At 44.0% G+C, this 16,791-nt stretch overlaps 1 protein-coding gene across 4 annotated transcripts in view; it reads right to left on the minus strand.

Moving 5' to 3' along the window:
* Positions 1-16,791, minus strand: part of SETD2 (SET domain containing 2, histone lysine methyltransferase) — a 74,708-nt gene that overhangs the window by 17,764 nt on the left and 40,153 nt on the right. The window contains exons 12-16 of one of the 4 annotated variants that reach the window (XR_004693418.2): positions 15,734-15,862; positions 13,927-14,574; positions 10,686-10,978; positions 2,174-2,222; positions 523-613 (exon numbers count right to left, since the gene is read on the minus strand). Coding sequence is in view for 3 of the 4 variants with exons in the window: in XM_035128848.2 (XP_034984739.2) it covers positions 445-613; positions 2,174-2,222; positions 13,927-14,574; positions 15,734-15,862 (995 nt within the window). In the remaining variant the exon portion in view is untranslated. Of the gene's footprint in view, positions 1-444; positions 614-2,173; positions 2,223-10,685; positions 10,979-13,926; positions 14,575-15,733; positions 15,863-16,791 lie in introns of those variants that run through there. The other 3 variants (XM_060281006.1, XM_035128849.2, XM_035128848.2) reach the window with 3 other exon arrangements.

Consider the following 16,791-nt stretch of genomic DNA (forward strand, 5'->3'; position numbering starts at 1 on the left):
GAATTTACAGGGGCCCAGTCTCTTAGAGATCTCCTTGCCCATTCTCATGATTAACAGAACAAGCAGAGTAAGTTGTGCTAAATATGCCAACATCCATTTATAGCCCCAAGCCAGGTTTTTTAAAAAACCAAAAACCTAGGCAAAACAGATTTATTTCCTTTGCAATCAGTGCCCCAAGACTGAGGGAGCCCCCATGCCGGGTGGAGTTATGAAAAGGTTCTGGTTTGCTGACCAATGTCTAGAGAATGGATTTTCAAACAAGATATTGCACCGAACAATAAATAAACATTGTTCAGCAAGGCTTGGCTCTATGTGAGCCATTATGGACGGTCTTTGGAGAAGGAGCACAGAGCATTGGATAATATCACTTGATGATTTCAAACCAAGAAGCTCAGAACCCCAAGCCTTTATCTGGAGACGTTTAAAAAGAAGAAAACCACTTGCCTGTCATCTGGTCGTTTGGTGCCTCGTTCATACGCCGATGGGGGTGACAAAGAATCTCTGCGTTTTTTCTTTTCCTTGCTTTGACTTTGCCTTTCGGGGTCTCGTTCTCTGCTCAGGTTTTTTGGGGTAGCAGCTGGGTCTCGACCTGCTGACTCTCTCCCACGATCTGCTGTCAAAAACAGGCAGAAGTTGTTAGCACGGCTTATGTCATCCACCAGAGGCGCAAGATCTGCCATTTCCTAGATAAGATTTCCTAGCCACGGCAGGAAAGTTATCTGTACTGGGTATGATCCAGCCAAACTTAAGCCATGATAAGTGCCAATTGTTTCAGAACGCTAAACTCTTCTTTGAATGAACTTCATGCAATACTGAAGTGCGTAACACTGGGTGGATTCTCCCTATTAGTATTTTAGATCTACAAAAGGTTTTGATTTTTTTTTTTAAAAAACACACACCTCATAATACAGTTTTACAAAAGCTTTTAAAATTCCTGTTTACCTGCTTGAGAAAACGACTGTGGTTCAGACACCATGATAAACCATAGCAAGCCTCGGGCTCACCTCGTTCTCTTTTCAGGATTCAGTTCTCTCCCCCATGCTTTTTAACATCTATATGAAGCCGCTGGGAGAGATCATCAGGGGATATGGGCTGGGTGTTCATCAATATGTGGATGATACCCAGCTGTACCTCTCCTTCAAATCAGAACCAGTGAAGGTGGTGAATGTCCTGTGTGAGTGCCTAGAGGCGGTTGGAAGATGGATGGCAGCTAACGGATTGAGGATGAATCCTGACAAGACAGAAGTACTGTTCTTGGGGGACAGGGGGCGGGTGTTGGGGACTCCCTGGTCCTGAATGGGGTACCTGTGCCCCTGAAGGACCAGGTGTGCAGCCTGGGAGTCATTTTGGACTCACAGCTGTCCATGGAGGTGCAGGTTAATTCTATGTCCAGGACGGCTGTCTACCAGCTCCATCTGGTACGCAGGCTGAGACCCTACCTGCCCGTGGACTGCCAAGCCAGAGTGGTGCATGCTCTGGTTATCTCCCATGTGGACTACTGCAATGCACTCTACGTGGGGCTACCTTTGAAGGTCACCCGGAAACTGCAATTAATCCAGAATGCGGCAGCTAGACTGGTGACTGGGAGTGGCCGCCGGGACCACATAACACCGGTCCTGAGAGATCTATATTGGCTCCCAGTACGTTTCCAAGCACAATTCAAAGTGTTGGTGTTGACCTTTAAAGCCCTAAACGGCCTCAGGCCTGTATACCCGAAGGAGCGTGTGACTGGACTTAACTGTCAGGGGTCCTCTACCTTTACATAAGGATTTATATTTAAATGTAGGGAGAGCTTGACTTGCAGGGAACGCTGATAAAATGCAATTATTTTTTGCTCCTGCTAAGGAACAAGTGCTGATTAACACTAGAGCTTGAACCGCGTGGCACCCCTAAGCCTGTGCTCCTCCCAGGTCTCAGGGAAGTCTGCTGTGGTCAAGCAAGGCTATGCTGTTTCAGTAGAGTGACAGGAAGAGAGCAACGAAGGAAGAGGAGGATAGACCAAAAGAGCATCCCTATAAAGTCACACAGTGCTACTGAATCACAGAGTGCTTTTAAGGAGGTTCTACTCAAATGTCCCAGAGGAATATGCTCTGATGGTGCAATGTTTTTTGTAATCGATGGCCTTCTTCTCAACCTGATCAATACCCAAAGAAGGGCATCCCTGAGTACATACCAGTGGTCTCCTTTTCTGCTTGACTCTTCTTCGGGATCCTGTACACCTCCTGCAAAAACACGTCACAGAAACTAAGTCAGGTTTGGCGGCTGATTTAGGCCAAATTCATACGCAAAGGGCACAAGAAGGTATCACAACTACAGAATCCTGAGCATTTCCTCAAAGATTTTTAAAGACCATGGCTGCAACCAAGTGATCCTTCAAGCCATGGCAAGTGAACCAAAAGCTTTAGCGGATGCCCCTCCAGCTGCCTTTGTTCTTGCACTACAGTTTGGACATAATTGAAAACCATGGTTTGGATGGCGATTGGACAGAATTACAGCCCCCACCATGTATCAAAGAGAGAGAGGGAGCGGGAAGAAGGAAGAAGCTCAAGGCCATGACTTGTTCACCATCTTCTGACCTATAGATTGGTGCAGACATGGGGGACCCCTGAGGGCTACCTTCCCTTCTTCCAGAGGTGGGACCAGAGGCAAAAGCAAGTGAAGTAACTGAAATTATATCCATGTACAGTAGGCTAGGTTTTATGCACACTCATACACCCGTTTCTATCCCCCATCCAGGCAAACAAGAGGCATAGTTCAAACACAATAAAAAAAATTCCTTCCTAAGTGTGCATGCACACGAAAGCTCATACCAATAACAAACTTAGTTCGTCTCTAAGGTGCTACTGGAAGGATTTTGTTTTGTTTTGTTACGGCAGACCTACACGGCTACCTACCTATATATAGTTCAAACACGTAATTCAACTAGGAAGAAGCAAATTTGTGGCCTGGGGAGGGTTCTGCAGGTCAGATAGGTTGCACTCACCCCCTGGCCCTGAGGTTCCACAACTCTGGCTTAAGAATCATCCAAAGGCATCAGGGTCACCCAAAGGCATCAGTGACCCTCATCTCAGATTTGCTGGATCAGGCACAGAGGGTCACCATCATACCTTGATTTGGAAGTGACCAACCTTGTGGGCTCCCCAACTTTCAAGGGCTGAACAGAGGGAACAGCAAATTGCTGTCTGTGTAAGCCCTTTCTTTGTACTTATTTTATCCGTATAATCTTGTTGGGAATTCAGTTCCACCTTAAGGTACAGACATGTAGCTGTTGTATGTCATATGTCTGTGCGCTTCCGTTGTGTATTGCTTTTGCTCTGCTGCGCTGATCACGAAGGAGAAGACATGTTTTTCTCTCTCCTGAGTTATGCTTAATAAACGCTTGTAAATAATGCCACTACCGTCTCTCTCACAGTTTCTGACTGTGTGGACCAGGCATCCCCAAACTTCGGCCCTCCAGATGTTTTGGACTACAATTCCCATCATCCCTGACCACTGGTCCTGTTAGCTAGGGATCATGGGAGTTGTAGGCCAAAACATCTGGAGGGCTGCAGTTTGGGGATGCCTGGTGTGGACTCTGCAACAGCTTGCCTAGGCTCTTGGAGTCTAGGTCGTTATCTCAAGCTGCACCGGAGGGTGAGACACCTGGCAGGTCGGCCGGGTGGGCATGGAGCCCTGGCATCTCCCATGGTGTATGCTCACAAATCTACCCCCTATGCTCAACAGCAAGGCAGTATAGGGCAGGGTTAAGGATTGGGGGTGGGAGGGAAGAGAGGGAGCTTGAATGTTAACATTCAATTAGTACTGGATTTGTTGTTAGCAGACAAGAGGATCATTTGTTGTCCTTTAAACCAAAGCGAGCGGGGTGTGTGTGTGTGTGATCTCCTCTGAGCCTCAGAGGAAAGGGTTAGAGAGAACAAAGTCAAGAGTCATTAATTGTAAAATTAAAACAGAAAATTAAAGCTCTCCTCAGGGAGGCTTGCCTGGCGCCTTCATTGCATTTCTCTTTAACCAGGCGTTTGGCTGATTACTTAGCATTCTATGTCCTTTTGTGTTTGTGGGGTTATTGGTTTGTTTTTGTTTTTATTATGCATTTTATTTTCATTATATATTTTTATTAAATCAAATCAAATAATAAAGCCAAACAATTTTGAATAGGAGGAGGAAATGGGAGGTTGCTGGCATTAGCTTGGAGAAAGCTGAATGGAAGAATGCAAGGCTACACAGCACATTGTGTCAACCATTTTAGTTTTGGGATGAATAGTTAGGGCTACATCTTGCTAATCAGCAGCAATCAGTGTGTGCAGCATTTTTCAAAGTACAAGAACAGAACCCTGATGCAGAGATTGAAAGGATTTTACCATCTCTAATTTGATATCTGAAGAAGTGTGCATGCACACAAAAGCTTTTACCAAGAACAAAGTTAGTTGGTCTCTAAGGTGCTACTGGACCTATCTATCTATATCGACAAAGAAGAGTGTGCACCTATTTCCATTTCCCTAGAAACAGGTGGTCCCTACAGATGTTGTTGGACCAGCTCCAGGCAATGGTCCAGGAAGGATGGAGGTTGTACACCAACAACATCTGAAAGCAGACAGGTTCCACACGAACAGATCACAGCCAGGTTCTTCACCCAAGGCAGGAAGACATCAAGATCTTCCCTGGCTAAGCTATTGAAGGGCTCAAAACCCAACTTTTGATGGTACCTTTCCTCTTAGAAGATATCAGCTGCTGCCCCTCTTGAGCAAAGGTGGCTGCAAAGGGGGAGGCCTCTAACACATCTTCTATTTCTCGAAGTTTGCTGGTTCAGAATTGCTGCTTCACTGTTACAGCTGCTTGCCAAGCAATGTGTGGGGTTTTGCTTCTGACACAGCAGCTACTGGGGTGGGTAGAAACGGCTGTCAGGTCTTACCCTGTTTTCACAGTGGCCACAGTGGCCTCAGTGTAGCAGCACTCTCGCCACTTGTGAATTCCAGGAACTGGTATACAGATGCATAATACCTCTAACCATGGAAGAACAGCAAAGACTTCATGGCTAGTAGGCACAGATAGGATTAGCCACCATGAATTTGACTCTTTTAAATTTGAATTTGACTCTTTTAAAGCCATACAAGTTCCCACGTGTAAGGAAATCTTCGCTTAAAAAGATATGCCCTGCACAGCAATATATTTATGACCTTTGATCACTTTTATCTGGAGCTAGCAGTCATTACTTTGTAACCGCAAGACTTCACGGTTCATAGAATTGTAGAATTGGAAAAGACCGTAAGGGTTATCTAGCTCAACCCCCTGTAATGCAGGAATATTTTTGCCCATTGGGGGACTCAAACGCACAGAAAAGCCAATGCAATTCTGGGCTGGATCAATAGGAGTATAGCATCTAGATCTAGGGAAGTAATAATACCACTGTATTCTGCTCTGGTCAGACCTGGAGTACTGTGTCCAGTTCTGGGCACCACAGTTCAAGAAGGATACTGACAAGCTGGAACGTGTCCAAAAGAGGGCAACCAAAATGGTCAAAGGCCTGGAAACGATGCCTTATGAGGAACGGCTTAGGGAGCTGGGTATGTTTAGCCTGGAGAAGAGAAGGTGAAGGGGTGATATGATAGCCATGTTCAAACCTCCTTCTTTGGAGGTCTTTAAGCAGAGGCTTGACAGGCATATGTCAATAATGCTTTGATGGTGTTTCCTGCTTGGCAGGGGGTTGGACTGGATGGCCCTTGTGGTCTCTTCCAACTCTATGATTCTATGATTCTACAACTGTGAGATTAAGGGTCTCACATGAGCTATCCAATTGTTGCAACAGGCATGGAAATAAGACACCGTCTAACTGGATCTGACCAGATAAATTCATCCAGTCCCACATGGCTCAGAGCGATTTGTCTTCCACCACAGGAACCTGCCTGAACCCTCCGCATCTCTCCCTGCCATCTGAAGTTGGTCAAGTGGTGACTGGAAGGAGGGCCTTCGTAGCCATGGTACTCAGCTTGTTAAACACACTTTCCAGAAAGTCTCCCCTCACCTGGGCTCTAACTCTGAAGGGCAATATTGCACAAGACAACTTTCTAGGTTCCACCTTGGGTTTCCTCATCACAGTTTCACGTTTAGTTATGTTTGCATTTAGTTTTTATTTATTTATTTTGACTTGTGCTTTTTAAAGAATTCTTCTTTCCTCAGCTTTTAAAACAACCTTTTGGATTATTTGTGTCTCGTCCAATCTGTGGCATACATCTTAGTTTACTCGATTACAGTTGGTTTAACTAAACTGCAACCTTCCTAAAGAGATACAATATTCCTCTTCCCTTCGACTAATCCCCTTGTTTATTTTTTTTAAATCATTTCCCATTCTAGAAGTTAAATGTCTGTATTAGACTGACTTGGCGATTTCCACCACTCATGTGTGCGGAATCAGAGGTCCTTTCACTTATATGTGGGGCTTAATGGATCAGGAGACTTGTTTAGCTTCCCCACCACCTTTGAAAAACAGACATTTCACCATGTTTGTTTTACACATCATTCTGTTTCAGAATATAGTTTCCACGCAGTATAGAAACTGGTTTTTGGAGAAAAACAAGCCTGAAGCCAACTTGGACTTAATTAGTGCCACTTTCCTTTAGATCCTGGCCTCTCTCTGTACCATGACTCAAACTGACCTTTACCTGGTTTGAGAATACTTTGTCAGACATTGTGCCAGGACAGTGGTCAACTGAGTGGAGACGCCTTATAGCAGATATGCTTCTTCTCTTGGAATTTCTACCCACGGTAGTTTCAGGGAAGTGCTTCCTTCACGATTCCTAAATTTATTTCACACTCTGCACCTTTTCCCGCAATAAGCAAGACCATTTTTGATGCAGCCCAGGGATGACTGCTAAATAGGTTTCTCATTTGACCACTTTTCAATGCCACTTTCAAAACCCAACCCTGCATTTTCAACAGTGCTACTCAGAAGAAAGTCACGCTGAGTTTGATGGGCCTTAGTACTAAGTAAAATGCACAGACTGCTGCCTAATTCACCAGTATTGGTTTTCTAGCTTCCTGCATTTGCTTCTACATTCCATCTCCCTTTAAACACCCTTTTGCGGTCCATTGTCAATTTGGGCTTAAAAAACACACCACTTGGCTTTACAATTTATGCATGCCTATTCACATTTTCTGCCCAACGACTGCTCAAAGCGCTGCCTCGATCACGGTATTGCCAGCAGCCATTTAAATAACCCTGCCCCGCCCAATCCCCACTCACACACTTCATATTAGTTACACCAAATGTGTAAGCTGGAGAAAGATCAGGCTGTTTATGAGGATGAGCAAAGCCACATGTTAACAAGCTCAAAGCAACTCTGGGTTGAGGATCTGTTTGTAAGATTTTATTTAATGACCCTTAAAATTCCACTGTATGTAATATTACATATGCCAATTAAATACTGTTATCTGCTCTGAGCTTTGGGGACGTGATTAAATCTAAACCAATTAAACAAATGAAAACTGTTGACAGGAAAACCAGTTTGCGTTTGTATTTGTAATGCAGACACTGTTTTATTACTCTTCTGCTCTGTGCCCTAATCAGAAATTACTTATACCTCATCACTATAAAGGACAACTACCAGTCAGTTGGGATGCAGGCCAAGGCAACTTATCTTTATTTTTGGACATAGAAGCATCCACAAAATATTTAACATAGCAAAAAATCCAAGAGGGAAACATCGAACATTTTGGCTTCATACATTAACCTTATTATTGAAATCTGGAGTGACTGCTTAAGAATTATTACAAAGAAAAGAAAAGGCTCCAAAATAGACTGTCTCCGTGTGACCTATGTGGTTATCTGAAACAAAGCACACAGAGAGGTCTAAGCAATAAACTCCTCCTTCTGCCTCACTATTGTTACTGAAAGGCCAAATAAAAATATCTTACAGTAGAATTGAAGGCTACGGAAACTGTATCAAGGCTGGGAAAAAATTACTGTTTTGAGAATAAACTTTAAAAACTTAGTACAAAAAAGGGGGGGGAATCCTTTGGCCACATGGGGAAAATGAAAGATTACTCTGCAAAATGAGACACACCCATAGTGCGGGCTAGGCGAGTGAATTTTTAAGTCCTATTTTCTTCCCTATTTATTATCTTCTTCCTTCACACCCAACATGCTTAGCAGCCTCTTTCTGACAGCTATGGGGATTGGGGTATATTTAGATTGCCATTAACACAAAGCCAGGGTTTGTGTGCTATTTATTTACATCATATGCTATTCATGCTTTCTTCATTCTACTTTCTCCCCCCCCACACACCTATTCAACTGGTTTGCACCATAAACAACAACAACAACAAAAGACACCTTATCTTTGGCACAAGCAATGCAAAACCTTAGTACATAGGAGCTACAAACTTGTTTTTAGCTTATAGATAAAACAGAAACACAAAGGGCATGGCTTAATGCTAAAGTAATACACAGGTATGGGAGAAGGAGTTGGATAACTGCCTTCACCTTTCCATCCTGAAGCATTCCTGGGTCTTGGGAAGGCTGCTCAACAGAACAGTCTTTGCATTGTCTTTCAGCCCAACCTACTGCCTTTCTCCCCTATGTATACTTCCCCATTTCAGATCTGTCTTACAACAACCACCTAAGAGAGTACGAAGCCGTATAAAAATCAATACGGATTTCTGTAGAAATATGCTAAAAGCTTGCTCCACTAGTAAGCACCTAAACGGAAAAGGTACGGTAATTGCTTTGTCCCCAACAGCAGCAATGAGCTGTTTTGCTATTTAAGCTCTTACCACTTACACACCTCTCTCATAACATTTTAAAGCAGGCTCCCTCAACCTTGGCTCTCCAGATGTTTTGAGACTACAGTTCCCATCATCCCTGACCACTGGGGTCCTGCTAGCTAGGGATAATGGGAGTTGTAGGCCAAAAACATCTGGAGGGCCGAGGTTGAGGAAGCCTGTTTTAAAGGCTTGAAATTCTGGGGTGCAACACCAGTTAATCTCTGCCTCTTCTAACAAAAGAGTATTGGGCTTTAAAAAAGAAAGAATTAGAAGTTCTTGTAAACTTTTACAAGAACTGGAAGTCGGAAACCCCTCAAGCTTCCCAAATAAAAGATGCACAAATAACCTGCTTTAAAAACCCTCACCGTTTTAACCAGGAAGTGCTAGTAATAAATGGGCCCAGGCCAGTTCAACATGGGCTAGTGGGACAAATTCCATGGCATAAGAATTTAGCATTTAGGTCTGCCAGAGACAGTCCCGAAATGGGGCCCATGCCTTAAACACTGTTATGCCACACATATTCAAGGGATTATAATGCTAACATGCAGCAACTTGCCCATAAAGCAGCTTAACAGCTCCAGATTGGTCCTCCCTGCCGTGCCTTTAATGTATCTTAAGAGCAAAGAGCTTGACCTGGGGTAGCTATGACTATAGCCATAACCATAACCCATGCTCTTCCCTTTCTGTCAATTATCAGTGCGCAGCCCCCTGCGTGGAATGCCAGCACAGCCAACGGCTGCGAGGAGTTGCCATATTGGCCAACTGAAAGCAACTAAACGGAGAAAGGAATGGGAAGGGTGCACAGTAAATGGACCAAAATGGGGGCAGAGAGAGTAGGAGGGCCAATTACTGCCTACGAAACCATTTTAAAAAAGAAAACTATAATCCCTAAGCTGCTACCAGACCAGTAACACAACCGGTACGTCTGAAGCAAAGCCCAAATCCAATAAAAAAGACTAAGGAGGACTAAAATGACACTTCTGTGTTTCTAGTCCAAAGAGCAAAAAGAAAGACCTTGAAATGCCCCAAAGAAACGGCTACCCCTTGAAGAAGTTCTCATTTCCAGGTGGCTGTTAACTCTGATCTCTTCCTAAAGCATCCCTACATACCTGCATGAGTAACTGAGTGACAGCAAGGGTAATCACCCTGCTATGCACACACAGCACAAAACTAGCCTCAAGGAAACAGGTTGAACTAATCCAGGGCCAGCCTTAATCTGGCCACAGTGATGTACTTTCCAAGTTCCCGCCAGAAAATAAGAACCAGAGCCGCTAACCACCAAATTACCACACTACTACCTACAGACTGATTAAATTGGTCCTCATGCTGAGTTGAAAGCATAATTTCCTGATCCATCAAATTATTCCAGTGAAAGAGGTAAACACCTCACATGGTTTGTGGCCACAGATGCCCACAAGCAGCTTTGCCATTCAAATCCTATGGGGGTGGACAGCAATGGAACCATTATCCATCATACCTTAAGAGATGCTGTGATTCCCTCCCCGCCAAGGCCTCAAAGTTCCATCAGTCCTTCCTGGGGCACTTACCTGTTTTTCTCCTATGCCCAAACGTGCACTCGTTAAATGGCAGGTCTCCATGCGAGCTAAACGAAGCGCTATGCTGGTTTTTAGCCATTTCCTGTTGCGTGCCTATCCCAGTTCGGAGCACATTTTCAGCACAGGGAGACACATGCACCATTTCCGAAGTTGGCAGGAAACGCTTGCAGAAACCCGTGCTGAAAACGTACCTGGTCTGGGGTTTTGTGTGTGTTGCGTGTGGTTGCGGTGGGTTGTGTGCTGCCTTTTGCTGGTGTTCATCCTGGAATTCAAGCCCATGAAGGCCTTGAACGCTCAAAAGCCGCAGCAGCTGTCTTTTGTGTGAAGAGGTATATATATATAGATAGATAGATATAAAAAAGAATAGCTCACTCGATCCTTCCCCGCCAGGAATAGGGGGATTCTCCCAGAGCGACATCCATTGCCGGCAATGGACGCACCAAAATTACGTCGGCATCAATGAGTTAGCCACCTCTGTCCTCTCTTTTTCCACCTATTATATTTCTCATGCACCATCCAGCTTCCCAACCATCTTCCTGCTTTCTTCACAGTACGCACGCTACGTTCTCTCCTTTCTTCAGGGCGGAGTTGAAAATGGAGTTGAGAAAAGGAGACTCATGGTCAGCTGGGGATGATGTTAACAAGCTCCTGGCTGCCCTGAGAAGCTGGATGGAAATGGTTGAAATTACTACAAAGGGGTCAGCATCAAGAGGTCGGGAAGGACATAGCTTTATGTTACAAGCTTTCCACACCCTCCCGCCCACTCAGTCTACGCTACATAGATGACCAGCACTCCAGACTAATTATTACGGGGTTGGAAGACCCTAAAGCAACCAACATCAATCAGTTTTGGCATGGAATAGGACAAATGTTTATCTCAGAGACTGTTGCGTGGAGCCCGGGAACTATAGCACGATGGCTTTTTCAAATATCACAAACACAGCAGTTGGAGAAATAGAAAGTAAGTTTATTGCTGACAGCAATAGGCTCAGCAGAGTATTCTCACAAAGGCTGGGCCCTGAGCAGAACAAATGTTTATCTCAGAGACAACACGTCCCAACTGTTTTCTTGCATCAGGTAAAAACTATGCCGTTTACAGGCATCTCTTCAGAGCATAAATACGTTGGAGGTTTTTTTTTTTAAAGCAGTTAATGTCAGACAGAAGCAGCTAACTCTTAGCGCAATCGTAATGCAGTGCAGGACAGATTAAATTCAGCATTGTCATACAGCAGCTTCCAAACACAGGGATCTAGAAAGGAGGACTATTGTTTTTTTATGGATGGAAGGAAGGGGCTTGGTTTAGGCTATAGGGATGCTACTGCAATGAGCGTAAGATCAGAATCTATGTCCGCTAGATCAATATATGTAATACTGGCACCAATATTTTAAACCATGTATTGACCTTCTCAATATTATGTGATGTGATCTGCAACAGAAAGGGCTTAAAAATCCCAAACAGTGACTTTTGATGGATAATGATTCCATAGCTGACCACAGATTTGAGCAAACTGCTCTTGAGCCAAAGCTGTCCCCAAAAGGGGAAAGGGAGAGTAGAAAGATAACTTAGCAAGAAAATAATGATTTCATGCTAACCCCACCATGAATCCTCACAAGACGACGTATCTGTGACACAACTGAACAACAATTAGGTTTTTGATTTGATTTTTTTTTTACAACTAATTTGTATTTTCTTTTCAATCCTCAACACCAGGGCATAGACTGACAAGTAGGTACGGGGGGTTAAAATCAAACACAAAGCCCTGAATCTAGACAAATTAAGGAGTTGCAGATATGAACATTATTCTACTTGATGTGAGAAGGGAGTGGCTACATACAATTACCTTTCCCTGCATAAAAGTGGCAGGCACTGGGTTCATATATGCCCAGGAGCTCCATGAACTGGTTGATTGATACTCTGGGATTTCGATCTGGGCATGGGAAGCAGATCTGGGGAGCTCCTGGTACAGATACCAGTAAACCACTATTGCACTAAGGCTGCATACACTTAAAGCACCCCCCCCCCCTCAAAGGATCACTGGAACCCCTTGCAGAACTACAATTCCTAGCACCCTTTTAAAATACAGTTGCCAGGATTCTTTGGGGAGGTAAAATGTATTTTGAATGTATGGTGTGTGCAGCCTTTCTTCAAATCTCCATCCTGGGGACAGAGCAGAACAAGGTGCAAGCAAGCCCAAGGCCTGCTCCCTTTTCTGAGTAGAGAAAAAGCTTCTCACAGGCAAAGCCTAAGCCAGGCACCCCCAAACTTCGGCCCTCCAGATGTTTTGGACTACAATTCCCATCATCCCTGACCACTGGTCCTCTTAGCTAGGGATCATGGGAGTTGTAGGCCAAAACATCTGGAGGGCTGCAGTTTGGGGATGCCTGGCCTAAGCCCATTCAAGATGCAATATATACTGGGCATACTCTAGGCAGAAAGAACAAGTTGCACAAAAGTTATTTTTACGCAGACGACACTTGACAGCCTGGCATATATTATTAATTGTCTTCTTCAGCCCAAAGTACCACTGAATCTACCCACATATATCCTTGTAGGAAGAACAAAAGAGCTATAAAGACTGTCCACTGATCAAGAAGAAATGGGCTAACTGGAAAAAATGCTATTCTGCTTCTGTTTTCTTACGTGGTAGCTAATCTAGCCAAACGGGAGTAGTAACTACTGGTGGTTTGAATCTTCTGGCATCTCACAGACAACAAGTACAAAGAGATCTCACTGTGGCATGCCACCCCCATTATCCTTCCTCCCACCAGGCTAATAAAAAAGGCAGCAAGACATGACACAAAACATCAGTAGCGAACTATTCTTGCAAAAAAGCACAACAGGATAGCAGCATTTCCTCAAATGTTTCACAGCAGACAGCCTATGTTTTTCAGGACAGGTGATAGTTCACTTTTCTGCCAAACGGATTCAAATCACTGTTACATATTCTTGTGACTTAGCATTTTTAGCAGAAAAACCTGTTGATTATTTCATTAACAGCTAGTTGCACTGGTCTGTAAAATTAGTGAGGGCACATCAGGATATTTTAGGTCACAGATGACCAATACTAAATTAATGGAAAAATGCTCTCTTTGCAAAGTTGAAGTATATCTCTTTTGCTAATTAACTGCCAGTTAACGAAGTGTAGACACTTTTGCTTCGAAAGGAAAAACAGAATACTTATGGAAAGCTTTTGGTCAAATCATTTTCTAATGGAAGGTATTTCCCCTAGTTTGTCATGTGAACAACAAATCCCACCCCCTTTCCAATCCAAATTTTACCAAGCAGGGCCCATAGATGCAATTTTGTGAATAGAGGATACAAACTACATAATTAATTCATTTCCCAGTCTTCACAGTTTGCTGATCATTCAACACTACTGGCTAATAGGGTGGGTGTGAGGAGAAAAGGTCACAATTATGCTTATAACGTTTTCTCTACAGGCATTAAAAAAAGTTTTAGCCTGGCCCATTTGGATTTCCCGCTAAAAGAAAAAGAGGAAATCTGCAGTCATTCACAATACACACACACTTTGCATAGAGGAACAAGTAAACTGTGAGAAACCTCCATTACCTCTAAATGATAAAAGCATCTGCTACAGAGAAGCCAACTTACTTTTAGGTCTTTCCAGCAGTCTAGAAGCTTGGTCGCCAAATCACTTGCATCTATTATCTTATCCGTCTGTTCTTGACTCCTCTCACTCTCCACATCTGACACGCCCTCCTCTTCATCTTGAGAGGGTGTTTCTGCAGCCACAGATTCCTCCAGCTTTGCAGCAGAGGTCTCTTTCATCTCTGTCTCAGGCTCCACATCCTGCTCGACAGCTTGAGATTTGCTGGTGTCTGCTGAGGCCTCGGCAGCAGCATCCTTGCCAGGCTCCTGTTGGGGTGGCTGTTCCTCTGCTGCCTCTGTTGGGACACTGTCTGGATGCTCAAGTTCCTCTTTGCCCTCCTTCAGCTCAATCTCACTGGTCGTATCGGAGATGGCGCTGTCCATGCTGTTTTCACTTATGATCTTGAGCTTCCGGAAAGCAAGCTTCTTGGGCGTGTCCGTGTCACCCTCCACACTAGGCTTAGCAGAAGGATCGGGCGTGTTGAGTGGAGTATGAGCCCGTGATGTGTTCTCACTCGAATAACCATCTCCTTCGCTGAGATGTGGAATAGCAGATTTAGTCTGAGCCCAGCGCTGGATAATCGGAAGCACTTTGCTCTCCTCCAACATGTTTTTATTGGGAATAGGCAAAAGCTCCAAAGTCTTCATAATCTGATCACAGAACATGAAATGAGAATTGTAAACTTTCAGGAATGGTCGGTTTGATTGAAGTTAGATTTTTTTTCGAGGCAAAACAAGGCCTACAAAATCTGCAGGCACTGTATGCTCTGCCGACACACTAACTGGGGCTCCATTGAGACTATCCTCAATCTTTGAAGGTTCATGAACAAGCTCCATGGTCAAGTGTTCCCCTCTTTCCCTCTTCCATTTCCTTCTTAGCATTAAGCATAATTTGCTGTGATGTCCGAATCAGCATAGAATAGCTAACTTGTGCCCTTCAAACCAGAAGTTCATTTCAAAGTTTAGTTTCAGATGTTGATTTGCAGGGGGAAAGTGCACTAACCATAGTTTGCAGATTTGAATAGCACTGCAAATTATGGTTACTGCTAAAAAGGAAATGGAAGGAAAAGCCATGATTAAACGGGGGACGGGGGGATTGTATGATTCCACAGCTTGTTCCCAATCCTCAAAACCATGGCTTGGAGAAAGTCTGAACTGAACCAGAGTGCCCCTTAAGCAGATGTAGCCTGAAATTTCTGGCAACAAATCAGAAAAAAACCCTTTTGGGGAAAAAAAGGTAAATTAAATGTCAGCGAGCAATTATATAATGCTAGGCATGACTTGAGTAGGTCACATACACAAGAACCAAATTATCTAACAATGTGAGGATGTAAGCAGACCCAGATGGAGGCCTGACCTCTGAAATGACCTCTCTAATTTGGCACTGTTTATATGCCAGAAACACACTACAGTGATTGCTGGAGTCCCTTCCAAACAAAAGCACAACCAGAGATGTGCATTCAAAAACCCAGGTTCTGAACTGTGGAAATACACCTCTGCACTGGGAACTATAATCTAATTGTTTTGCTAGTGAGTGGTATAGTAGAGAGCAATAGGAAGGGTCCCAAATGTTGGGAATAATTAGCCAGAAGCAGCACTGAGAATGGAAAATGGCTTCCGAATCTCCACCCCACACTGACCCCATGATTCTTAGAATGGCAACTGATTTCCTCACAAATTGGTTTGAATGGGAGAAGCCATAAAGAAACTAAAGACAAGAAGCTAAAGTTAGAAGCTTGACTTAAACTTTTGCGCAGCTATTTTTGAAAACGCAGCAACATAGAAATCCCCCCCCAAGGCAGCCACTGACCTCTACCTGGAGTTTCAAGTTGTTGGCTATGTTTCCCCTGCCATCACCAAGCTCTGCCATCCAAATCCAGAGAAGGGACAATCCATGACATTCCAAGAACGTCTTCAGGCAGGCCTGGGAGTGAGTATTCTGTAAAGAGGAGGAAGGGGGGAAGGGAGAGAGAATGACCAAGAGACCACACAGCTACTTGTCTCTGCAAACCAGCAAAACTAAAGCAGACAACCACCTAACAAAGCAAAAGTGGAGTGGACGGGACGAACACACACACACACACACACACACACACGGCAAGGTTTGAGCTACCAGGATGCTGGACCCAGTATGGCTTGCAAGCTGCTGATAATGGGCATCTGGCTGGCCACTGTGAGAACAGGATGCTGGACTAGAAGGGCCACTGGCCCAATGCATCAGCCAGACTCCTCTGATGTTCTTATGCTAAAGTCAAAAATCCACCATCATCGGGTAGAACTGCTTCACACTAAGCAACAAACATGTCCATGGTCTGAAGAGCTAAGAATTATTCCGATATATGTTTTGTAACTTAGATCTGGCAGGCCTCATTGTGTAGCTCTGGGAAACTTACTCCCTCAGACAACTGTAAAAAGCAATTTCAAAGGGAGGCTCCAATCTGAAACTGCTGAATGGCAATGCATCCCAAAATCTAATTCTATTCATTTCAATCTGACTAGAGACCATTGTTTCCTTTGCCACTAAAGGTGTTATTTTACCCAGCAATTCCAAGAGTTTTCTTATTGTCAATCACTGCTAGCTGCAAAAGGTGACTGTGCTCTTGTGGTAGATTCTTTATTGTGGCTAAAAACCCACACAGGCAAAATTCATCAAACACAAAAAGCAAAAAACTGTGCTCATTGCGCATACATTTTAAGTTCCAATTGCATTTCCACTCTATTCAGCAATGCTGAATAGATGATCGTGGTGGCTAACCTGTAGCCCACATCCATGCAGGTGAGATGTTTGTGAGTGAAAAGCTCAAAGTCTGCAATTTGTAACAAGATGGGAGGGCAGGAGGTCTTATGCAGACACAATTTGGTTAGATT

Source organism: Zootoca vivipara, chromosome 12, assembly GCF_963506605.1.
Source record: "Zootoca vivipara chromosome 12, rZooViv1.1, whole genome shotgun sequence".
NCBI lineage: Eukaryota > Metazoa > Chordata > Lepidosauria > Squamata > Lacertidae > Zootoca > Zootoca vivipara.